Below are 24,670 nucleotides of genomic sequence, written 5' to 3'. Positions count from 1 at the left end.
GTCCAAGAGACATACAAAAACAATCGAGCAGCAGAACAGGACACAGAATAAGAGTCCGCCGGTTCGCCTTTTAAAACGCCCCATTTTCGCAGATGAAAAGATAAATGTGTGTGTGTGTGTGTTTGTGTGAGAAGGAGAGGACAGGCTGAAAGAAAGACCGCATGGCGAGAGAGCTTGTGATCAAATGGGGATGAAAAAGCTGCGGGCTGTCTTGACGCGGTATCACGCTTTCGCCGGGATAAATTGGGCTGAGTTCGCTGCGCAAACTTGTCCAATCAGCACACATCTGTCCTCTCATACCATGCCATGCACAAATTCTTGCATGGACAAACACTAAGGGAGCTGATTGGAGGATGCTTTTGATACACAAAGGAAGGAGACTATACAATCTGGATTCTGGCATCTCTGCCAATGTTTTTCCAGCCTAATGAGAGTTGGCTGCGTACACACTCATGCAAATGCGCAGACACACAAACACATCAAACCCCCTCCTACCCCCTCCTCCATCCCTTCATGACTCACTCCCAATGACTCCCGAAATGAAATGCTGATGGTGGTTAATGAGGCAGATGCCGCTAAGTAAGAGACAGAAAGAGAGAGAGAGAGAGAGAGGGGACTCGGTTGTGCTCCAGGCACAGAAACTTGCCGCTGCTCCTCAACAATAATGAGCAAGTGGTGTCACGTGACCAGGCCACCTTTTGTGGCGCTGCGTCGCTTACTCAAGCCGACTGTTAAACGGAGTGTGAATGGCAGGCGGAGGTGCCAAACGTACTCGCACAATCTATTTAACCCTTTCGGGTACAGCGGTCACGACAGTGGACGGCCTCTCGTCTTATCAGGTTATCGTTATTGGTGCGTGAAAGAGTTCAATGAGTAACGTGAATCGCTGATTTGTTTCGAAATCCACAATGCGCGCTTGAAGAACCACCTCAGATATTTCGTCTGTTTGGCGAGATGGATTAAAAAAAAGATATCATATTGCTTGATTAAGAGGATTTGATCCCTCCTGTTGACATATTTATAGATTAAATCAATTGATTTCGACCAACTGGTCTACGCTGTGTTGGCATTCAGCCAGGTACACACGTAAAGATTTTTAAAAACTTGAAGAATGATTTATCTGTGACCGACCCCACAACATGAAGACTGAGAATAAGGCATTTCACAGTTTCGGTCGGATTCTGCGCAGGGTTTGAAAAAAACCCACTGTGGGTAGAAGATGTTTTGTGAAATTCCGCACCACTTCCTTGTTTGTCCGTTAGGGCGCTTCTTTGATTAACTCGATTCTGTTCACGTCACAATCTAAGGAATCAAATGACTCGAGAGTAGTTGGATTGGCATACACGTGGGGAGATTGTCGGTCATGATTATTGATCATGTCCCATACTTGACATTGTCGGTCCCGACTCGTTTGGGACAAACCGACTCTGAACACGTCTGGGACCAAGACTTAAAGATAGCCTGGAATTTGACATCCTTGGTCAGGTAGGGGCAAAACCTTTATGTGTGTACTCGGCCTTCGATGTGGTCTGAGCAGGTTTTTGGATGTTTCCCTCCTCCAGCACACCTGATTGAAATGATCAGCTTATCGGCAAGCTCTTCAGAAGCCAGAGAACGATCCTGATCATTTGAATCAAGTGTTTTGGAGGAGGGAGGCATCTAAAACGGGCTGGAAACCGGGCTCACCAGGACCCGGACTCTTTGTGTGATCCTGTTCGCTCATCTCAACTCTCTCTCTGTGTTAAAGCGTGGAGACTTTTTTCTTCTTTTTTTTTTTAAACAGATGCCTTAATTTGAAGCTAGATCATTTTCATTTGCAACGACTGTGACAAATCAGGCCTGCATCTGTTCCAAATTGCGCTCAAAGGAATCGATCAAATGGATAACAGCGCGGCCCTGAATCCACATTGACCGCTGGTCGAGCGAGCAGTAGTAATGTTAACCCCAAAAGACACTCTTGATGTATTGAGGGAGGCAGATCAAATTGAATCTTTCTGTCTCCATGTCTCAGTGGGAGGCCATTGTGGGTTTTTGTCCCCAGATTAGGGCTCGTATGGATCCGGCTAATCCTGCCTACTCTTCCATGTGGGAGTGGCAGCGGGGCGTCTTTGCTGCACAGCCAGCCGTGACTTAATGGCTGTGAGATTGAGTTTTGTACACGGGCGCGCTCGCTCGCTCGCTCGCACACGGCCGCAGACACACAACACAAAGTGGAGATATGTTTGGGGATTAAAAGCATCACACCCTCAAAGATGGAGACAATGCCGCGGGCATTCCCACGGCAACCCCTCGTAAGGCTGTGTGTGTGTGTGTGTGTGTGTGTGTGTTACTCGAAAACTACCGCCAAGAAACACTTTGGCGGGCAAGGAGAGTAATGCCGCGCCGGCTGAGGATGCGCGTACACACGTGTGCACAAGGCTGTCCGGGATGGCGGGCCATGTCGCTCTCATTATGCTGGCCAGGCACGCAAGTCTTGGCTCGCTGCCGCCGCTTTGGACAGGTAGCATCTGACACACATTAGCGCGCTCGTAATGACTTCTTCTGCTGCAGTCATTATTACCCACTTGGAGGAAAAACAACCCCGGGGTGCCGTTTTTCTTTTTTTTTTGTCTTATTTCTTTATTTAGGTATTTATTGTCATTGGCATGCGGTTTTAAATTGATGTCTTTGTCACGTTGGCCAGGAAAGCATCATAAAATAGATAGCGAGCTAAGAGGAGAAAATTTAAAATATTTAAAAGCATTTCTTCTCCGGACTGAGTTTCGTTCTATTGTCAGTTTATTCCACAGGTGTCAAACTCAAGGCCCGGGGGATATAAGGTGGTGGTTGAGGTGGTGGTGGTGGTATGCAAATGTTTTTAGGTGCTGTCTTTGCCTTTGTGAAGCACATTGAGTTGTCTCCATGGATGAAATGTTACATAAATAAAACGGCCTTGCTTTGGCTTGTCTTTATAAAACATACCCGTATAACCACGACAACTAAAATTCAAAATAAGAACGGTCCGATACGTCGTCAGTGTGCTCACACAAAGCAAATTCATCCCGAACCCCTTAAAAAAAGCAAACACTCGTCACATTTTTCGTGAACGCATGTAGAATTCATTGAAGTTATGAAAAATAATGCGCTGTTGCCTTCAGTCTGCCGGCCGCGGAAAAATGTGCAAGCACAACATTGACGCATTATCACCTCATGTGCTTGTCACTTGTGAACAAAGCAGCTGGCCTGTTTACACATCCGTAGGAGAGTAGCGACATTAGCATTAATTTGGAGTCATGTTCCTCGCCACGCAATTCCAATATTTACTCTCATTCCACCTCTATTTCGACCTCCGCCAACTTCAACCTGCATAAATGCAGCGCTTTGCCTGCCAACTTTAGCAGTTTAGGAAAACAGGGGTAGCAAAATGCGGGGATAGAGGAAAAAAAAAGTTATTAAGACCATGCCTGTCAACTCATACGGTTTAGCCATAGTTCATACAGATTTTGTGGTGAATCTTACGTATATGGCCGTATCGCACAAATCATACGGATTCTGAAAATTTCCGTTTTTTTGTTTTTGTTTTTTTCCTAACAGGTAGTTCCGTTTGCTTTTGCCCAGAATGGTGCTAGTCTACTCGAATGCTTTCATTTCCGGTAACTTAAGTAATGCCACTAAGTAGAATGATGATTAGACAATAACCAGACATTGTATTATGGAGATCTACAATAAATATCATTGAAAATTTCGTGGGGTTTTTTTCTGCCGTTATTTTGACATATAAAATGCTTTGGTACGTTATAAGGATTTTTTGCTCTTTATAAAGATTTTTTTGGTAGTTTATACAGGTTGACGCTCCGAAAAGTTGACAGGTATGAAAGACCCCAAAACTTTCCACAGTGAAAAAGGCCAGTCAGTGAAAAACTGTCAATGAAACATGACGCTTCAAAGGCACAAAATTGCAAATTGTTGTTTCGAAGATGGACAAGTGAGGTAGCTCATTGTCTGCTTTGTTCCTCATGAGGTGACAGGTCAAGGAAGCGTGGAGGTTTTCAGGGGGAGGCGGTGGCTCTGAAAAACGAGATGACGCGCGATGCCCCGCAGGGTTCCAAAGCTTAGCGGCATGACGGATCAGACACCCTCACAGAGGAAATCAATGATCTCATTTTTCGTGTCTCTCCCCGTGGCTTGTGGCCAAAGGCGGCTTGTGGGATTGTAATGTAGGATGTAAAACAGCAAAACTTAATAACTTGACTTGAAGGTCACAGCTTCAAAATTGTGATAATTGTAAAGAGCCTTTTGAATGGGAGTATTTTATTTATTCATTTTTTGAGTGTCATTGACATGGTGAACTCACATTACCAACAATTGGGACCTCAAATGTTGCTGGACCAGCCAGAAGGCCTCTCTAGAGTGGTACCTAGATGATAATGTTTACAGTTGTGTCTAGTGGCTTACATATTGCAGACATATTATATATTACCAATATGCGAGGAGACTGAGACGCACGATCGGGTATGGAAGTCTCGAAGCACTTTCACCTCCTTATGAATGTAGTTTGCGCAAGCCGATCTCTGCCATGTAGTCCGTGTGCCTCATCTGCGTGGAATTTAAAACAAATGAAGGGAGCGACTTTGACTAGCTGCGAATTAATTCGGCTGTGTTCACTCCCACAACGGCGCAAATGCTTCTCCCTCCCTGCGCCCACCTATCAAAATGCCAAAAGAAAGAAAACTCCACTCAACTTTGCGCATGAAATGAGGGCCTTTTCTCTTCAAGTTCAGTGCAGCAGCAGTTCCACACAATAACTGAATGCTTAACAATTAATCATTCATTCGTGTAACCCCATCGCCAATGCAGATACCAGGTGACCACTTGCATACACTTGAGCTGAATCTTTAAATTTGTGCCCGGAGCGTTCAAAGTGAACTTAAAACCAATCACAGCCAGGCACAGACCACTGAGGGCGAGCACACGTTATTATCCGCAATTATCTTCTATCTGCACAGCTTCACTGCTGTTGTTTTAGGATCTGGTTGTTGAGAAAACGATCCTGGGATTGTGTACAATCACCACCGAGGGGGGAAATGGCTCATTATCACAGAACGTACCGTCACTGTTGTTTGGACCTGAAATTTAATCCTGTGTGTGTATATGTACAAAAAGTGCGCCTCTGTATGTTGAGCGCATTCATCCATATCACGGACACTCAATATTTAGGCAAAGCGACTCAGTTGTGTTTGCTAAACCTCATCCAAAGTGCACTCCCGCATGTATTTTTTGTGGCAAAAGCGACAGGGGGATGGGGGGGGGGGGGACGCTCAGCCGGAGACGAGGCACGCACGGCCTTGCTCGCTTCGTCCTTCATCAGCCCTCCATTCCTATTTTCCTTCATCTCATTAATGGATGGATAGATGATCAATAGCAGCGAGCGGGTAGAAGGGGGATTAGGATTAGAAATCGATGGTGATGTTTTCTTTCGACCTGTCAGAGATAAACTGTGCCGCAAGACACTGACAGACTTTTAAGGATTATTTGTGTGTGTGTGTGTGTGTGTGTGTGAGAGAGAGGGAGAGCGAGAGAGCAAGAGAGAGAGAGAGGTCATGGCTTACCTTCTGGATGTTAAAACACACACATTTGTTTGCAATTTAACACCCCCTCCCACCCCACAGTGAGATTCAGCAGAAAAGGGGGAGGGTGATTCTCCAATGGCATCCAAGCCCGATTCTTGCACACTTTGCCAAACAAAATGTGAACGTACACAAGTGGAAGATCAGAGCGAGACAGGTTCACGCCGAGCTACCTTCCGACTCTCTCTGAGAATAGCTCGAGATGACTGAAGAGGAGGCAAGAGAGTGAGTGCACCCAAAAACCTGAGTGGGCTGCGAGAGATGAGGCAAAGCATTCTGGGTAGCTGTGCCTTGGTCTCCCACTCAAAGACATTTAGAAGCGAAACCCTTGATCTGAGCCTGCTTGCTCTCGCCTTTTGTCTCCTCTCACTCTATCTCACACACACACACACACACACACACACACACACACACACACACAGTCCATGTGTTGAGCTGCCCATACCTCTCGCGCCTTTGAAAGAACAAAGGCATTTATTTGTGGTTCCCGCAGATCAAAGCTGAGCTTGGTGACGGCCCGTTTCCAAGACAGGTGCACAAGGCGCCAAGCCGTAATTGTTCATTACCTCCATCACGTCGCGAAAAGCAGAAAACGCCGCTTCGCCAGTTTACTCAACGCGTCGTGTATACAGTAGAACTTCGGTCCATCGGTTTTCTATAGCGCTAATTGTTGGGGTTGGGATGGGGGTTGATCAGAGTTTGGCAAGTCCCATCTCATCATTATGACTTCCGATTGATTCTAAGCGATTTTCAACAGGTAGGTGACTGAAATAATAGTGATAATAATTTACTATAATGGCGGCCTGGTGGTCCAGTGGTTAGCGCGTCGACCTCACAGTCCAGGGGTCGTGGGTTCGATCGCTCTGGCGTCCCTGTGTGTAGTGTTACATGTTCTTCCCGTGCCTGCGTGGGTTTTCTCCGGGTACTCCGGTTTCCTCCCACATTCGGAAAACATGCATAGCGGGTTAACGGAATACTGAATTGTCTTTTGGTGATTGTTTGTCTACATGTGGGATAGGGTCCAGCCTGCCCCGCAACCGTTGTGAGGATAAGCGGATAGCGATATCCAGTCTGCAATCGTTTTATCTAGCTATCCATCCATCCAACCTGTTAAGCGGATACAGTAACTTGTGTTTCTTCACGCCCTTTTTTGTTTGTTTCAAAACAACAATCAAGTCCTGTACGTGTACATGCTCTTTATTCACTATATTCGCTCACATGCTAATTAAGTGGCTGACACCAATCTGTACATTTTGACAAATGGGTAGGAACAAAAAGCAAGCGTTGCCATCCAGTACCGCACATGCACACTAACTTTTGAGGACTTGGTCAGCTTTCATCATGAAAGTTAGCGACATGTCCTTTCACTTTGCAGGCTCAATGATATTATCGTACTGAATTTGCATGCAATTTGCATACAATGTTTTTTATAGGTCTCGAGGCGTACGCAGACTGACATGAATGTGCTACAGCACACATTTTATGTACAATTAACAAAACTGATTTATTTACATTTTTTTTCACGAAACCTGATTCCTTTTATGCTTTCATTCCAAACTGGAAATAACAACTGGGACAAATAAAGGATATCTTATCTTATCTTATAATAAACTTACCACATACTGTATTGTCGACCTTTTTTTTTTTTTTCCTTTTTGTTAGTCAATAAGGCATGATGAAGAGTAGACTTTGGGTGCCTCCAGAGAACACAAGACAGTCTTATAACAATTACGAAAAAATAGCAATTAATACAATGGATGCAGATTAAAAATATGACGTCTTAAAAGTGCATGAATAAAAGTGCAACAAATAAGGGATACACGTGCGTTTGGGCTATTTAAATGCTTTTCGGGTGAGCTTGTTCTGTCGATCTGTTTTACAGCTGCAAAAGTCCACATGCCACCTAAGCTCTCAGCATCAAAGCATAGTAGCGCATCTTTAAATCGGCAGCTTGCTCTATAAAGTTGCGGAAAACCACACAGCTTGTGCTCCACGCGCTCTTCTTTGCTTCTCGCCGCCTCCCCTCTGAGCGACTGAAAGACAAATACAATGCAGGGGGGGAGATCATTGCGAAATCATGAGGGATGCTCAAAATTGGATAACATCTAAAGAAAGTAAGATAAAACCCAAACACTTACTGACTCACATTCCTCATGAGTCATCTTCTGAGCTGGAGTGAGGAGAATGCACACAGCTCCGGTCCTCCTGAGTCTGATGTTACCAAATTTGGCCAGCAGAGAGCAGCGATAAGGGGAAGGAGGAGGAGAGTGACGGAGGAAATGAGAGGATCAAGAACACCCTTAAAAAGTAGCGATCGTACTCATCACCGTTTCATTTAAAGCTGCAAACTCTCCTTTTTTTTTTTTTTTTTTTAATGGTCATCTCACACTTTCTACTTTTCTTCCGGAATTCATTAGAGTAAATTTGTGACATATTACGATAAGGCCACGTTTTCAAGGGGTATACAGTAAGATGTGCAGCTTTAATTATGATCATTGCCCACTCTGGTGCGGAAGATTCCGTTTTCACTCATGAGTTTTATCAGCTCAGACGTGCTAAAAGGCACTACATCTCTCAAGAAGCCAATACAAACACAATCTAAAATGCTTAATGCGGCACCACCACTGAAATGTTGCATCGTAACGCGAGGCTGTAAAAAAGACAAACGAGGGCCCTTCAGAAGCTGCCTTTTTTAAGTTTTCAAATAGAATTGACAATTCACTCAGAACTGGTCAGAGCAATCCTGAGAGATTTAGAGAAATTTAAAAGAACTGAAAACTATTGAGTTTGTGAATGGCATCAACACCAGTGGTGTTTTGATGTCATTGCCGTCGTAGGTTCCAGGTTTTGCGGTTTTGCTATTTTCCCTTTAAATTGTTGGGGGGTAATTTAGAACTATTTTTTCCTAGTTTCCATTTATTTTGGGTGTAATTCTACTGTAAGCCAGCAGATGGAAGCACACTATTGTCCTCGACACCGTGCACAGTTGAAAGCAATGAGAAGCATTTTAAGATCAGGTTTTGCTGAAAATTCTTGAATGTCACATCTTCTGTAATCCTGCTTTTTACACCTACAGAAAGCAGCTGAAGGTTTCGGCTAGACCTGGAGAATCAAAATTTCCTTCAAGGAAACCAAAACAAAACTCAGGTGTTTGTTTTTGGCACCAGATGAAAGAAGACTGCTGTGAGTAAACACTCACAGTCAATCACTAAAACAGCATCTGAACATCTGAAAAGTAGATCCAGATCGAGAGGAAGAATGCTCCAGGAAAACCAGCGGAAACTTACTTTGCTTTTTCAATGCCTTCAGACTTGATTATTGTAATGGTCTTCTGACGAGACTGCCTCAAAAGAGCATCAAACAGCTGCAGCTCATTCAGAACACGACATTAGAGCATATTACTCCAGTCCTAAACGCTTTACAGTGGCTTCCCGCAACATTTAATAAAAAACGGTTTGATATCATGTCAAATTCATCTTAGAACTTTATCATAAAACTAAATGACTCACAGATGATTCTGTTTTGAAAAATCCACCCATGGTGCTTCTGTACATGCACATTCAATAAAGGCTCTCCATCACTTCCGCTAACAACCCAGGCTAAACCTGACTGGTCATCAGCATACAAAGCTTGTCTCAAAGTCAAGATCAATCATAATTCTTTGGACGTATGACTGTACTTTTCTATTTACGACAGGGCTTTGGCACCATCTTGGCACAAAAACTTGAAATATTTGATTTTTCAAAGGTATTTGACATATATTTGAATATCTTACAAGAATGCTTCTGAAGAGCCACAAGTCCAAGAATTTCTTTCCTACAGCGGCGCGCTGCTATGCATGATCTGTCCTGTACATTGAATTACTCGAACAACCATCCTGTGACTTACAGTGTAACTCCAGCTAGAGTTTAGCTTACGACGGCCAAGAACAGGAGAGTACACCCAATATCTGCCATCTGCATACTGATGGAGGGATGGATGGACACACACGCACACACACACACACACACACACATTTCCACATACACATGGAAAATGAGATGATCCAAGTTGCTTTATAAAAGAAAAAATATCAACTGAAATGAAAAATAAATAGTGTACAAATGTTGGGAAAATGGTGATCTCTGCAAGAATGCAGGTTGACATATATAAACACCATGCAGTGAAAGGACGATTTTTTTTCTTTTTTGCTGGCGCATTCAAAACGACAACCGCTGGCAGTGGCAGCCTCATGCTTGAGAAACTCCCTTAAGTGCGTGCACGCCATAATGTGAGCCCTCCTTCCTTCTCACCTTTATAACTCTATCACGCTGTCCTGACTGGGCCACTGCAAAGGAGACCCAGCAGAGCAAAGAAAAACAAAGGAAGAAAAGATGGGACACTCACTCGCTGCAGTAGGCCACTGAAAATAACAGTGGACAAAATGAACAAAAATCATTTTCAATTGGCATCTGGGCCAGCAATCTCCCAACTACAGGGCAGAAAGCGGTTGCTTTTTGTTGTTGCTTTTTTCAGTTTCAGCATATGTGTCCGCATGTGCCACTGCAGACATGTTAAAATGCTCATCCCCATCATGAGTGGCAAAAATTTAAAAAAAATCCCAAATGTCTTTTGGAAAAAAAGGTCAAATGATGAGATAAAAGAAGAAGAGCCAATAGCTTCAGAAGAAAAAAGAAAAAACGAAACGCTGTATTTAAGAGACATCTCAGCAGTCCTGCTTAGGACACGTGTTTATTGCTACATGCGATTCTTCCATACCAAACACGGTCTGCATAACTTGTGGCCAGAGGCACAAATGAGGCGATGAACCCAGTCAGCAAAGGCATCTGGCCCGGATTCGGCATGAAGCTGGCACAGCTGGCCTTGAGTCGGCACTGGCTTGACTCTGGCAAACCAGATGAGGGCCAGTTGTGGAGTGAAGTATTTGGGCCAGAAATCAATTTACAACTCCGGCCAGTATATGGCCAGCCAGTATTGAGCCACCCTTAAATGCAGTTTCAGATTTATTTTTTTACAATTGTACACCGATGTGGAATTCCATTCATCACACACACACACGCGCGCGCGCGCGCGTGTTTCAATCAGGCCCGCAGGATAATTTAAAAATGAAAAAAATGCATAAAAGACAGAATTAATATTTTAATAAGGTGCAATTTATTGAGTATCCGCTAGGGGATACTGTTTTGACCAGAGAAGAAGACAACAGCAGCCTCAGTCCGTCACTGAGACAGACCCATGACAGCAGACGATATCAATAGCACTCTCACATTTACACATTTAATAGTGTATTAAATGTAATCCCTAAATGTAATCCCTGCCTACACCTTAGTTTGTAAGGTGTAGGCAGCGATTACATTTAGATTTTATATGCACGTGTAAATGGTTTAAAACTTCCTTTCTTTATAAATCTTGTTTAGTCATAAAGTGCATTACTATATTTTCCAATACCAATTACTTGTTAAAGTTTGTACAATCAATGGGATCAGTTGCAATGCATAGATGTGAATGATAAAAGTAAATTGCGCATTTGTTGAAGGAAATGTAAGGTGCTTCATGAAATGTTTTGTAAAAGATACGTTCATTAAATTTCAACATTTTCCAAATGTTCTTGTGCTTCTTTATACCAAAACAAAGGAAAGACATTGTTTTGGTTGTTTATAGCAAAGTATGGAAAATGGTCCGGCCCACTTGACATCGACCGAGGCCGTATGTGGCCCACCATGTGAAATTAGTTTGACACCAGTGATGTACAGTAAGGCGTTTTTAGCCGAAAAAAACAACCATGTACAGAAAGGTGTTTTTAGCCGAAAAAAACGACCATGTATAGTAAGGCGTTTTTGGACGAAATTTTTAGTCGAAAAAAACGACCATGTATAGTAAGGCATTTTTGGACGAAATTTTTAGCCGAAAAAAACGACCATGTATAGTAAGGCGTTTTTAGCCGAAAAAAAACGACCATGTATATTAAGGCGTTTTTAACCGAAAAAAAACGACCATGTATATAGTAAGGCGTTTTTAACAGGAAAAAAAATGACCATGTATAGTAAGGTGTTTTTGGACGAAAATGAAAAAATATACATGGTCGTTTTTTTTCGGTTAAAAACGCCTTAATATACATGGTCGTTTTTTTTCGGCTAAAAACGCCTTACTATACATGGTCGTTTTTTTCGGCAAAAAAATTCGTCCAAAAACCCCTTACTATACATGGTCGTTTTTTTCGGTTAAAAACGCTTTACTATACATGGTCGTTTTTTTTTACTAAAAACGCCTTGCTCTACGTGGTTGTTTTTTTCGGCTAAAAATTTCGTCCAAAAATGCCTTACTATACATGGACGTTTTTTTCGTCCAAAAACGCCTTACTATACATGGTCGTTTTTTTTCGGCTACAAACGCCTTACTATACATGGTCGGTTTTTTCGGCTAAAAGGTTCGTCCAAAAATGCCTTACTATACATGGTCGTTTTTTTGGGTTAAAACGCCTGACTATACATGGTCGTTTTTTTCGGCTAAAAACGCCTTACTATACATGGTTGTTTTTTTCGTCTAAAAACGGCTTACTATACGTGGTCCTTTTTTTCGGCTAAAAACCCCTTACTATACATGGTCGTTTTTTTCGGCTAAAACTTTTGTCCATAAATGCCTTACTATACCTGGTCGTTTTTTTCGTCCAAAAAGGCATTACTATACATGGTCATTTTTTTCGGCTAAAATTTTCGTCCGAAAACGCCTTACTATACATGGTCGTTTTTTTCGGTTAAAAACGGCTTACTATACATGGTCGTTTTTTTCGGCTAAAATGCCTTACTATACATGGTCGTTTTTTTTTCGGCTAAAAATTTCGTCCAAAAACACCTTACTATACATGGTCATTTTTTTTCCTGTTAAAAACGCCTTACTATACATGGTCGTTTTTTTTCGGCTAAAAATGCCTTACTATACATGGTCGTTTTTTTTCGTCTAAAAACGCCTTACTATATATACATGGTCATTTTTGGGGGTTAAAACGCCTTACTATCCATGGTCGGGGGGTTTTCGGCTAAAAACGTCTTACTAAACATGGTCGTTTTTTTGGGCTAAAAACGCCTTCCTATACATGGTTGTTTTTTTTGAGTTAAAATGCCTTACGATACATGGTCGTTTTTTTTTCGGGTTAAAACGCCTTACAATACATGGTCGTTATTTACGGGCTAAAAACGCCTTACTATAGATGGTCGTTTTTTTCGGCTAAAAACGCCTGACTATATATGGTCGGTTTTTTTTTGTCTAAAAACGCCTGACTATACGTGGTCGTTTTTTTCGTCTAAAAACGCCTTACTATAGATGGTCGTTTTTTTCGGCTAAAAACGCCTGACTATATATGGTCGGGGTTTTTTTGTCTAAAAACGCCTGACTATACGTGGTCGTTTTTTTCGTCTAAAAACGCCTTACTATACATGGTCCTTTTTTTCGTCTAAAAACGCCTTACTATACATGGTCCTTTTTTTCAGCTAAAAGCGCCTTCCTATACATGGTCGTTTTTTTCGAGTTAAAATGCCTTCTTATACATGGTCATTTTTTTCGGCTAAAAACACTTTACTATATATGGTCGTTTTTTTCGGCTAAAAACGCCTTACATATAGTACACATGGTCTTTTTTTACAGTACTCAACCATGTACTCAAACGAGTACATGGTCGTTTTTTTCGGCTAAAAACGCCTTATTATACATGGACGTTTTTTTCGGCTAAAAACGCCTTACTATACATGGTCGGGTTTTTTTCCGGCTAAAAACGCCTGACTACACACGGTTGTTTTTTTCCGCTAAAAACGCCTTCCTATACATGGTCGTTTTTTTCGAGTTAAAATGCCTGACTTTACATGGTCATTTTTTTCAGCTAAAAACGTCTTCCTATACATGGTCATTTTTTTCGAGTTAAAATGCCTTACTACATACATGGTCGTTATTTTCGGGTTAAAACGCCTTACTATACATGGTCATTTTTTTGGGCTAAAAACGCCTTACTGTACATGGTCGTTTTTTTTCGGCTAAAAACGCCTTCCTATACATGGCCGTTTTTTTCGGCTAAAAACGCCTGACTATATATGGTCGGTTTTTTTCGGCTAAAAACACCTTCCTATACAGTACATGGTCGTCACAAATTTTGGTCACAATCAAAAGATGGCTACATCTGGCTCCTGATCGGGATGGTGAAAGGAAGGAGAGCATGAGAAGAAAAGAGGACACGGAGAGCGCAACAATTTGATGGACAGAAAAATACCGTTCAAGAGTAAGCTGGATCCCAATTTGGACTTTGTGTTCACTGTTAAATAAAGAAAGTGCATTTTTCCAGTGTATGTGGAGTTATATGTGAGGTTCACAAATTATGACAATAAACATATTTTTCTAACAGTCGTTTTTGAGACTTTTTTTTAAATGTGGGTCAAATATGGCTCATGAAAGATGTGGCTTAGTTGAGGTTGAATTCAGGCTGATATCAGGAACCTGTTCTGGCCCAGCGTCGAGTCGGAGTAGGGCCAGATATGGTTTTACAATGCGGCTCAGATCTGGGCCGAATGCGGCCCACATCATGGATGCCAGACATGGGCCACTGCAGGACCGTCATTCATTGAGGTATGTGTACGTGCCGTGTCTGCCCCAGAGCTGGGCCGGACCAATTTTGCTGACTGGGAAGCCTTTAAAACTGCTTGGGCGCAGAGAAACCAACATTAAAAGACAAATCAGGATTAAAACCGGCAAGGCGGAATTTCTAAAGCAGGGTCATCAACCTCTGAAAAAGTAAGAACTACTTCTTGGGTACTCCTTTAATGCAAAGGGCTACCACTTTCATAAAGACTTCTAAAATAACTCCCGTAATGTGCTCATATTATTTGGAGGTAAATCTTCGTTTCAGCTCGTCTCCAGAAGCATCACGGTTTAGTCATTTGTGATAAAACTGACTTTTACTGTTGTTTTTCCAAAAAATGCCCATTGATTTGTTTCCTTTTTAGAAGAATAGCAACAAAAAAAATGTTGGCTCTCACTGGTGAGCTATTTTTAGAGCAGGCCCACGGCAATGTTCGTGACAGGCCATGTTGGTGACCCCTGATCTTGAGAATGCCAAAAATAAAACAAACCCGCTGCTTACATTTCCAACATCCTTTCATAGTAAAACGGGATTTCAAAAACAACATTACAGAGTCCACTGGGAATAAGCAACATACTATGAGTATAATTGTCTCCCATTAACCCAGAATGAAACCGGGTTCATTCATCCAAATACCCTGTTTAGACTAGTCTGGCCCATATGACTGAAAAGAAATGTTTTGACTTGACCTGCCCTGTAAAGAAACTATGAGCCTATATTGAAAACATAAACCCCAGTCCCCAAAAAAGAATAAGGATGAGGACTTACAAAGTAGATATCGGAAACCTGCACCTCGCCATCCAGTGAGTTGTGGCTGCTTGAGACAGACAGCTGATTGCACGTGTCTTGTGGCACCGGAGTGCACGCTGGCTTGCCCGCAGGGAGATGAGGAGAGGAACTTTGCATGGAGGAGTGAGAAGACGCGGGACAGATGGGGGTAAACGCTGAGGACGGCTCAAGTGCGGTTGCGTCTGGAGCCGAAGGGTTCACTGAAGTGGAACGTGTGGGGTGCGTGGCTGGGTGAGGGACCGTGCGCGTGAGGGGGGTGGATGGAGAGGTGAGCGGTTTGGCGGAGGGGCGGATGGAAGAGCAAAGTGTGGAGAAGGACTGGCACGCTGATTGAGCGGCGGTGGGGGAGGACGGGAAGGTGGGAGGGAGGCTTGACGAGTCGTGTGCAGATGAGGGATTGAGAGGAGGAAGAGTGGATGGAGGAATGAAGCTGGCCTGATTGTCAGCTGGCGAGGTTGCGCCGGTCCTTTGTGTGAGCTCTGTGCTGGATGGGATTTTACTGTAAGGAGCAAAAAAATATATATACAGTATATATATATATATATATATATATTTATTTATTTATTTTATTATTTTTTTTTTTAATAGACACCTCTTGACATTATCACACACAAAACAATGTGTGTATGCGTGTGTACCTGAGCTCAACTTCTACTGTTATGATCTCAGGCTTCTTCTCGTGAACTTCAACGACCTCTTTGTGGGACCTAAAATGATACAATGCGGCATGTCGTTATAGAATATTACGGATTCGATAGTGCTCGTCTTTAAATGTTTTTTTTTTTCCTCCTTACTTGGCTGTATTGGGTGAGAGCATTTGTTTCCTGTAGCGTGGATGCTCGGGGGTGTCGAAGGGGGTGGTGGGCACAGAGTTGTTTGAGGAGAGTGTGGTGGCGATTGAGGCCGTGGTGGCGTCTTCAAAGGAGGGAGGCGTGCAGGGCGGCTCTCTCGCTAATTAGAAAGCAAGAAATGTAGACATACATTCGAATGAGAAGAGGATATGATCATGAAGAGCTCATAAACTGAGCCTCTGTGCAACATTTAAACTACTGGAGAGGTTGTGAACATCGACACGGTATCTCAGCTAAAATGTTCAAGCAACTATTCCTCCTGTTGTTTTTTTCCTTCACAAAGTGAAATGCCGCCCAAGACTTCAGAAAGAGAATTCAATCCACTGATTGGCCATTTTGGCCCAGTTTAGCAGAGGGGCACAAGCGCAAGGCAGTCTTTCATTTCTCCGGCTTAGATTCTTGGGGAGATTGCAGCGATGCTGATGACAGCTGCGGAATTCAAAGCAATTTATACACGGCGGGCAAAACTTGGAAAGCTTGCAATGTTCCAGTGTGCCCGCTAAGCATGGATTCTTGTTACAGAAATGGATACACTGAAAAAGGTGCAATTTATGAGCATTTCATGATATAATGTAAATGTAGAACATACAGAAACCTAAATATTGTCTCGGTATGAAAAACCGAATTGTAAAAAAAAGGTGTTTACCATGGCAAGGATGTAAGCACACTCTAAAGAGTGCACTTCTTTCTTGGGAAAGTTTTGCTCGTACTTTATTGTGTTGGCACCGCTGCCGTTCTGCTGCTGAGCTGGTCTTTCTCCAGAAGATCAATAAGGGTTGACTTCACCCCATTTAAACAGAAAATGGAACACTCAAGTGGAGACGATTTAAGTTAATAGTGTGCCATACATAGCTCAGAAAGAAACAATGCAAATACAAAGAAAAAAAAACAGCCCTTCATCTTTCAGTTTTATGACTTGTGATGGCTATCAAGTGGCTCAGGGGGTTATTGTTGGATCTATATGAGCTCTATGATCTACCAGAGTTTGCAAATGATATGTTGAGTGAGTCCCTACCACTGTCCTCCAGCACGAGGAAGCTGCGAGGTCCTCGCGGGCTCTCCGGGTTGTCCAAGTTTTCCTGCGCCTCATCACTGTGCGAGGGATGCTGGCCGACCGACCCAGGTGCACCAGTACTGGATTTTAACATGGAGAGGGTTCCACGGCCCCGTTTAGAAGGAGATGGTCTCAGTGCTACGGAAGGAAAGGATGTGCGGGTAATAGCTCTTATCAACCAAGTTGACCGCATTGAGTCGTGATCATTGGCAATGACGGTAGCTACGCTATCACAATAAATGGGATCCGAATACAAGGACTTTATCAGCAGCTCTCAGTTATGAAAGCTCAAATCATTTATTGATGCTGGGCTATCTACTGCCGTGGCCAGCACATGCCTCATGCTCATTTTGGAACTCACAGCAACTCTTCCTGAAGACAACGCCGCTACAAAATTTGTAGAAGCGCTCCGCGTAGAAACCTGGCCTGTGAACGGACACCGTGTCCTGAGGGTCGTTAAGGAAAATAAATGACGGATATCAGTGCAGTGTCGGATTGCATAAAAGACATGCAAAAATAAATGAGGCCGATTTATCAGGTTGATTTGTGAGAGTGCCAAATCTACTTACCCCGTCGTGGATGAGAGACTTCCAGGAATGCTCAAATTTCTTAATTAATCTGTAAGACAATTGAATTAGTTAGGTCGAAGACTTGACTCATCCAATGCATTACCTGCTAACTTATGAGAAGCAAATCTAAAGTCACACTTTAGATTTGAATACAGGTCGTACAAGGCTAGATTTATTTCTTTGGCTTTCCACATCTTTGTATGGCTTTCATCTATTTATAATGTCCAATGCAGGCATGCCAAGATCTGATTTAATCTCAATTCCTTTCAAACATGATTTATTGTCAGACCGAGTCCAACTACAGAAAACTACAGAGTGAATAATGGGGAAAAAACACTAACACTACCCTAAAAAACAAATGCTGTACAGATTATTGTGATTTATAAATAATTATTATTAACTGAGCTCCTCCCAGAGCTACTTCCTTGGGCCAATTACTGTTCAAATTTAGACAGTGCTTTGGCGCCATGCTGTGGCATCTTAGAGCATTTCAGGAAACGCAGGAAAATTGAGACGAGAAAGACTCTGCAACTTCCACGAACCCCCCAAGACTAATCGTAGCTTGTCTTATCTGGCAACAGATATGACTTCAGTATACTTCCTTGACACCATTTACTGCTTGCCAATTGAGCTTATGCTTCAGCACCACCCTGTGGCATCTTACGGCATTCATTGAGGTAGGTGATTTTTTTTTCTTCAGCAAACAGCCGAGGATAAGTTCCACAGGAACAAAAATGCAAATAGGTAAATAGACCGGGTTCACTGTACTTCAAACATGACAATACAGTGTGTACTAAAAACAGACTAAGCCTAACTGACATTGATTTGGTCGCTTAAAAGGAGTGGAGGGATTTCCAAAATGACTGACCTCTAAAACATAATGTGCTGTAGCGGTGTTAAAATTCTCACCGTGTCTCAAAGTGACTGTCTTTAGGCATCAATAGTAAATGAATCATTAAAATGCGGGACTTATACCGATAGGACTGCAGAATGTCGATGATTCCGATGAAAAGGAGGAGGTGCTCTCCTTTGACTCCCACAGCTGGAATACCACCCATTCTGCAACCGATGGAAAAGTTACCGTCGAACGTGACAATGCGTGCGCGTTTGTGCACCGATAAAGCGCCTCGTGAGACTTACGTGTCATCATGGTCGAGAGTTTCCCTGCATGTGGACCCCCCCTGGATCGACTCAATTGCAGTGGAGTACAGAGCTCTCTGTGCAGCAGGCCGCATTTCATCCACGCCGCCTGCTGGCGAACCGTGGGACTGACGCTCTCTCTGCGCATGTGTCTTGTTATGGACCCCGAGGAGCAAACTGTAGTCCATGATCTTAAAACTCTCCAGCACCTGACATGAAGAAGATGTTACCTGTGCTTTTGACCTTCCGATTTTTATACTTTTACTTACTCACTGATAATTGGGAACGATGCATACTTGTAACTCTCTCTTACCAGACAGTCTCTTTGCAGGGTTTTGACCAGAGCACTGTAGGTGTCCTGGTCCAGGCTGAGGCCCTCGGGAACGTCACTGAGGAAGTCTAGATCTTTAAAAGTGGGTCTGGTTTTCTCCCGCTCCTTTTTGGATGCTCGCCTCTTGTAAGTGGAGCCCTTCAAGTCAAATTTAAGGTGCATGCGTACAGAGCGCGGTAGAATATTGTTCATCACAACAACTCGGATGTTTTTACCCCCGCACTGGACACAATAGAGACCAAAGAACTTTGGAAGCAATGTCCGAGGGTTCTGGTTCAAGTTCTGGGGAAGGGCAGGGGAGAGAAGAAAGGTAGGTAATTATTTTTTAATGTACATTTTATTTTCAGTGGAAAAAAATTCAAAAACTACTCTATTGCTCCACTTGATTCTTTTTTTTAATCCTATTTTTACTTCATATTTTATGTACTTGACATACAATACTCAGAAAAGAATTGTGGATATTGGGCTACACAGGGTAAAATTCCAGTCCGAACAAAAAATGCAAGCAATCAATACACAATAACCTTTACAGGTGAACTTGATCTGACCTTCTCAAAATTTTGTACATCCAATTTCTCAAAGTTTCAGTATTTATTTATTTTTTTTTGCACACCTTCTCTAGCAAGGAGCTGAACGAACAGTGCTTTGATCCATGAATCGAACGTTTCCTACGCATGCTGTTTTACATTTTGACAACTGACCATCCCTTGGAAATGTTGTGGTCCTTTTAGAGAACGGCAAAATGTACCGAAACATTGAACAGTTGGACAGAGTGTATTCTAGGCTGATCCTGAAATTTCACCGGAAAGCTCAATATTCCGAACTTTTCATGAGTAGCTTATGTCAATATTTGCTTTGCGCGAGTTGTATGTAGGTAACATGCTCTTCATTTGTTTCAGTCCCGGTTTCTTGCTCCTGCTGGACAGTGTGACATATCCACAAGGTCTTCGCTCACGCTGCTGTGTGCTAAACCCGTTAAGGCGTACTTAACTAGGTCCAACCCTTCTGCTCTAACACACAAGATGCAGCTTGGCAGAATTTAGAAGTGCAACTGCAGTGCGCTTACCAATGGCTTATTTTCCTCACCTTTGACAATTGAGTGTTTTGACTGGGACTTACCATATAGTAGCCAGGCAGCAGTTTCTGTAGGAACTCTGCCTCCTTGTGTTGGACCGTTTTGATGATGAACTCATCATCGCGTGTTACGTAGAAAATGGAGCCGCTGGCTCCTGGATTGGTCAACTCAATCAATGCCTCATTACAGAGGGAATACTGGAAAGGAGGACACAAAAGCATCAGCATAGCATAAAACCGAGACAAGCGGTCTTTCGAATATACTCGACACGCCTCGAGCGAAAACGTTTGAGCTAAATGTAACAGAAACTCCTGTGAATACGAAGATTGCGTGACAGCAGTTTTGCAGCTTTATTAAAAGTGACCCGGCAAATGCAAATGGCAGAAACTGCGCACTAACTGTCTGTTGCTTCTGGCTGAGTTTAAAAAAAGGAAGCTTTAGTCTGCTAATCTTCCTCTGGCACGAGGAGTCAGCGAGAGCTTAAATACTGCAGCCAAGTGCAGAGCGCGTCTGCGCGTGTATGCAAATGTGCATCGCCACATGCACGTGTGACAGCACATGAAATTGCTTGCGTTGCTGTAGATGCGTGCGTGGAAATGCCCGTGGTTAGGGGGTCTTTTATGTGTTAACTCTGAAGTGATCGGAGAGAACTTTGCACAAATCTGCACTATATTTAGCTCACGATAGAGTAAGCGCTGTTACACCGCCATCGTGAGATCTATCAGGCGCGTGAAAGAAAATTGTGTCGCTCTCTGAAGTGAATGAAATGATCGGTTCAAGCCTTGTTATGTGGCGCTTGGAGCAGCAATGATTGCTGAAGCATTTGTTATGCTTTGCAAGGCAGCAAATTAAAATGCAATGCTCCACCTGTACAGATAAATGTGTTAGAGCACCCCAATTGTTCCTTTTTTTTCCCCAAGTAGTTCACATCCAATGGATACATGAAATTAGCGATGTGCCGGTGACATTTTCTTTTGGGCAGCCGAGTCTGAGTCTTTGGTTTTATGGATCAACCGATATGGAATCCTGATCCGATATCTTGGCAGTGCATTGAGAAAAAAAAGAGTGTGCATCCAAATTGTCCGAAGAAATATAGAAATATACATGTAGACATGTATATTCATAAATGCATGTCTGTGTTATGTCATGACATACAGGATGTTTATTATTTATTATTATTTGGGACATTCCATCCATACGATTTGATTCATGTTTATTCTTCTTCTTCTTCAAAAAAAAAAAAAACATTACCAAGTAGTCATCTGGTCGGATTCCAAACAGTTCCCTGAAGTAGCGGAAAGCCACAGGGGCGTACGTCTTAAACCTGAAGTCAGGAAAGTGGTGGGCTGGTGTGAGGTTGCTGCCCTCGCTGCGACAACAGGGTGTATCAAATGAAAGTGGATTAGACCCCGCGAGCACTAATAGGTTGACCGCGCATACACGAGCGTACATAGAAAAGCTACCTGGGGAAGAAGATACTTTCCACCACATAGAAGTCCTGCATGAGCACGTCTCTCTCTGGCTTGGAGCTGAGATTGCCAACAGTATAGCCAATACCCAGTTGGATGGCCCCTTTTAAGGCGGAGGAGGAAGTCTGGGGGTGGTAGATAAAACAAAGGTCACATGTGGGTGGAGGGCATCTGATGGAATCTTGAGGCCAACTTTGCACCGCAAAGAATCCCACACAATAAAAGTGAGAACGACCAAAGAGCGTCACGAATACTCTTACTGCGAGAACTGAAGCGGATACAAGCAGAAAGACACAAATGACGATGAGGCAAAGCCCACCTTCTTGTATGACGTCTCCCCGGAGGCATCCACTCTCCTGTGGCCAATCTTCTTCTCGTGAGCTTGGCCTGCTCCAAACGGAGATGGCATCTGTATCAAAAGAATTGCTGGAATTTCAATAAAAAGCGCAAGACTTTGCCCCATCATATAGACGAATCAGAACGCTCACCTCTCCTTGACCCTTTTTGGCTGGATCTACATGCAAACAGGAGGGGGAAATACAAGGTCAAATGTGAGATTTGTATGTATTGGAATTAGGCAACGGCCCATGTATCTATTTGTCCATACGAGCAGCGGTGATTGAATTCAATATTTATTCACCTGCTTCCCACCTCAGTCTCGACATGACAAATATCACCGTACTAGTTTGCCCCTTCTATAAACATATACAAACGGACAAATGTATTTGAACACCTGGTGGAAGTCAAAAACTGAGGAAAGGCTTCCGTTTTAGCTACAACAGCAACGGTGGGTATTAAAAAATAAATAAATCATCTAAATGATGATGTGTCTTTGGGGAATTTTGTCCATTTATTCAGGTTATTATTTGTGAGGTCGAAGGTCAATGGCGTTGAATGAGAGGGCCTGAGTCCCAGTTTTCTAGCCATGCTGCAATAGAAAAGGTCTACAGTTGGAAGCATAGAATTTTGCAAACATTCTTTGGAGGATTTAAAAAAATATGATAAACTTCGGAGGGAATTTACTACCTACCAAACAGGGTTAGAGATATTGCTACATATTCAGAAATACAACTTTCATCAACCTAATTCATCGTAAATCATTACTTGACTCACCGGCAGAAGGGTTTTGTGTTTTTACGTTCCCAAACAGGCAAATGGCAAGGAAAAACTAATCAGAGCAGAGCAGTTGACACTCTTAACTCTATTCTTGCAAGAACCACATTGGTCCTGAGGTGGTAAAACCTCTATTTGGACTGACTTCCTCCTTAATCTGAGTCCTCCCATTGGCTGACGTCTGAAGCTCACACCGCTAACCAACCGCACACGGGGATTAGGAGACGTCTGGCCAGCCGACATGGAGTTGCGCTTTTGCTCCTTGGTTGCATGGCAATCGAATGCAAAGAGAGCAGCAATGGAGGAAATCAAAGGGATACTAAACTGTTTAATCGACTTTGAAGTACAACAAACAGCTTGGTTTGTGTCGCCATGCTACATTTCTTTTTTTTTTAGGCCATGCCGTAGTGAAGATTAAGTACAGAGTCAGGATACTGAATTTTTAAGACATGTTGAAGCTAAGCATTTGTAGTGGATGTTGCTGCATGATGTTATAATAACTCTTGAGCTCCTGCTCAAGATCAAAAACACATACGAATGTGTTCATTAAAAAGGATAGAACCAAAATGTCGCCCGTGTTTGAACTATCTAATCCGAGGCTAATTGAAGTATTGAAAGGTACAATTCTATTTATAGCGACGCACCAAGACATCCATACCTGCGGATTAATCCTGAGAATAGGGTGGTTAAGCATAACAATGGGGATTAAGATGGGGCAGAAGCGTGCAGGCACACGCACAACACGGAGGATTAGGGTTAAGAAAGAATTTAATGTCATGAGGAAAAAACAAAACACAAAGCGAAATTAACGATGAGGGGGCTGTTTTGACCATCTCGTTTTAACCCATTTAGGATAGGGAGTTCATTTGGAAACCGATCATTGTAAAATCATATAATATCAGGCACATTGAATACTGTGGTGTAACTCTTAATTTATGTTTGCACATAAACATCATAAAGCTGCCATGTTATTATTTCCGCTTCAATGTCTGCAGCGGTTCTTGGAACACATATCAACAGGGGATTAGCGCGTGCGGTTTAGGTTATAATTCCATGTCGCATTACGTAATGCATTTATCAGATCTGGCAGGGAGAAGGAAAAAGACACGCAAAGATGAGGAGAGGCTGAGGAATTCTATCCTGTGAGGAGATGTCAAGAGCAGGTTTCGTGTTCTTGTATCCACACAAACAACTCAAATACATTTAGTGCCATCTACATCTGATACCCTCTGGTAGTTTTATTCCTAGATTTCAAGTCTTTGAAACTTCGGTTTACTCTGCTATTTTAACGTGACCCATCATGTTGAGACTTAGAAAGCGTGTTTTTTCGGTTAGTACTTGGTGGAAAACGTTTGGGGACCCCTGACTTTCTTAATATAACGAATATGATGTTCACTGCAAAGTCTCAACTTTTAAGAGACGAAACGGGGACGTCTCAAAAGGTTATGATGACATTGAATCAGAAATCATTCAGTATCATCATACTAATAATAATAACTAAACAAGCAAAGGTAATTTCATCAAATGTGTTATTTCAGAACCAGAATTATAGATAGACCTTCGCGTTGTAACTCCTCAGTTTCAAAAAGGGGGGAATCATACTACACATTAAAGCACTTCAAAATGGTGACATCACATCTGGATATAGGTCAATGTTTGGCGAATAGGAAGTGTTTCCAAACACATGAAACGTATAAATGCACACCTGTCTCAGCGAGGTCCAGATGCAAAACGAGCCCAGCTTCCTCCTCATTTCCCCGGCCAGGTTCCGCAGTCACTTGGTCCAGCTCCATGACGACAGCCGAGTCGGATGCGGCGGTCGGAGAAAGACCATCACATTACCGTCGTTGGGACTGCAGCCTACATAACTTTGGAGAATGGACATTCAAAGTGGTTCAGTAATAGCGAACTAGTAGCCGGGAAGATAACTGAAATGTCATCGTTTCAGCCGTCTCGTTTCGCGTCACTTGACTCGCTACCGATGCTCGTGCAGCGACGTTCCAGATCCAGCTCCAGTCTAATCACGACGTCATAATTTCATGCGGACACG

General features: G+C 42.8%; 1 protein-coding gene across 7 annotated transcripts; it reads right to left on the bottom strand.

Moving 5' to 3' along the window:
- Positions 1 to 6,787: 6,787 nt before the first annotated feature.
- On the bottom strand, positions 6,788 to 24,625 carry LOC147195261 (phosphatidylinositol 4-phosphate 5-kinase type-1 alpha-like). 7 transcript variants are annotated; one of them, XR_015102830.1, is made up of 18 exons: positions 24,326 to 24,625; positions 21,996 to 22,021; positions 21,827 to 21,916; positions 21,502 to 21,632; positions 21,290 to 21,407; positions 20,083 to 20,235; positions 18,946 to 19,245; positions 18,633 to 18,841; positions 18,468 to 18,551; positions 17,493 to 17,541; positions 17,285 to 17,369; positions 16,885 to 17,061; positions 15,813 to 15,969; positions 15,657 to 15,725; positions 14,998 to 15,517; positions 9,899 to 9,933; positions 7,745 to 7,817; positions 6,788 to 7,639 (listed from the first exon to the last, which is right to left on the bottom strand). XR_015102830.1 is itself a non-coding variant. In XM_086129004.1 (18 exons), the coding sequence occupies exons 1-17, from the start codon at positions 24,411 to 24,413 to the stop codon at positions 7,758 to 7,760; spliced, it is 2,391 nt and encodes a 796-aa protein (XP_085985130.1). In that variant the 5' UTR covers positions 24,414 to 24,625; the 3' UTR covers positions 6,788 to 7,639; positions 7,745 to 7,757. The 7 variants fall into 7 exon arrangements, 5 of the variants coding, with proteins under 5 accessions (XP_085985130.1, XP_085985131.1, XP_085985134.1 ...); XR_015102831.1 differs by having other exon boundaries at positions 7,753 to 7,817; XM_086129004.1 differs by lacking the exon at positions 9,899 to 9,933 and adding an exon at positions 9,495 to 9,569.
- Positions 24,626 to 24,670: the final 45 nt, after the last annotated feature.

Source organism: Hippocampus guttulatus, chromosome 14 (genome assembly GCF_054856545.1).
Source record: "Hippocampus guttulatus isolate MCC_2025c chromosome 14, RoL_Hgut_1.0, whole genome shotgun sequence".
NCBI classification, from domain to species: domain Eukaryota; kingdom Metazoa; phylum Chordata; class Actinopteri; order Syngnathiformes; family Syngnathidae; genus Hippocampus; species Hippocampus guttulatus.
The sequence above is the reverse complement of the archived record's forward strand: the minus strand, read 5'-3'. Positions and strand labels throughout refer to the sequence as shown.

What these genes read in the sequence shown, in the direction of transcription:
- LOC147195261 (XM_086129004.1), bottom strand. Translation starts at nt 24,413, where the DNA reads ATGGAGCTGGACCAAGTGACTGCGGAACCTGGCCGGGGAAATGAGGAG. An exon ending in GGGAGACGTCATACAAGAAG is followed by an intron (nt 21,633 to 21,826) that starts GTGGGCTTTGCC and finishes TACCACCCCCAG; the next exon opens with ACTTCCTCCTCCGCCTTAAA. An exon ending in CCTCGTGCTGGAGGACAGTG is followed by an intron (nt 15,970 to 16,884) that starts GTAGGGACTCAC and finishes CTTTCTAATTAG; the next exon opens with CGAGAGAGCCGCCCTGCACG.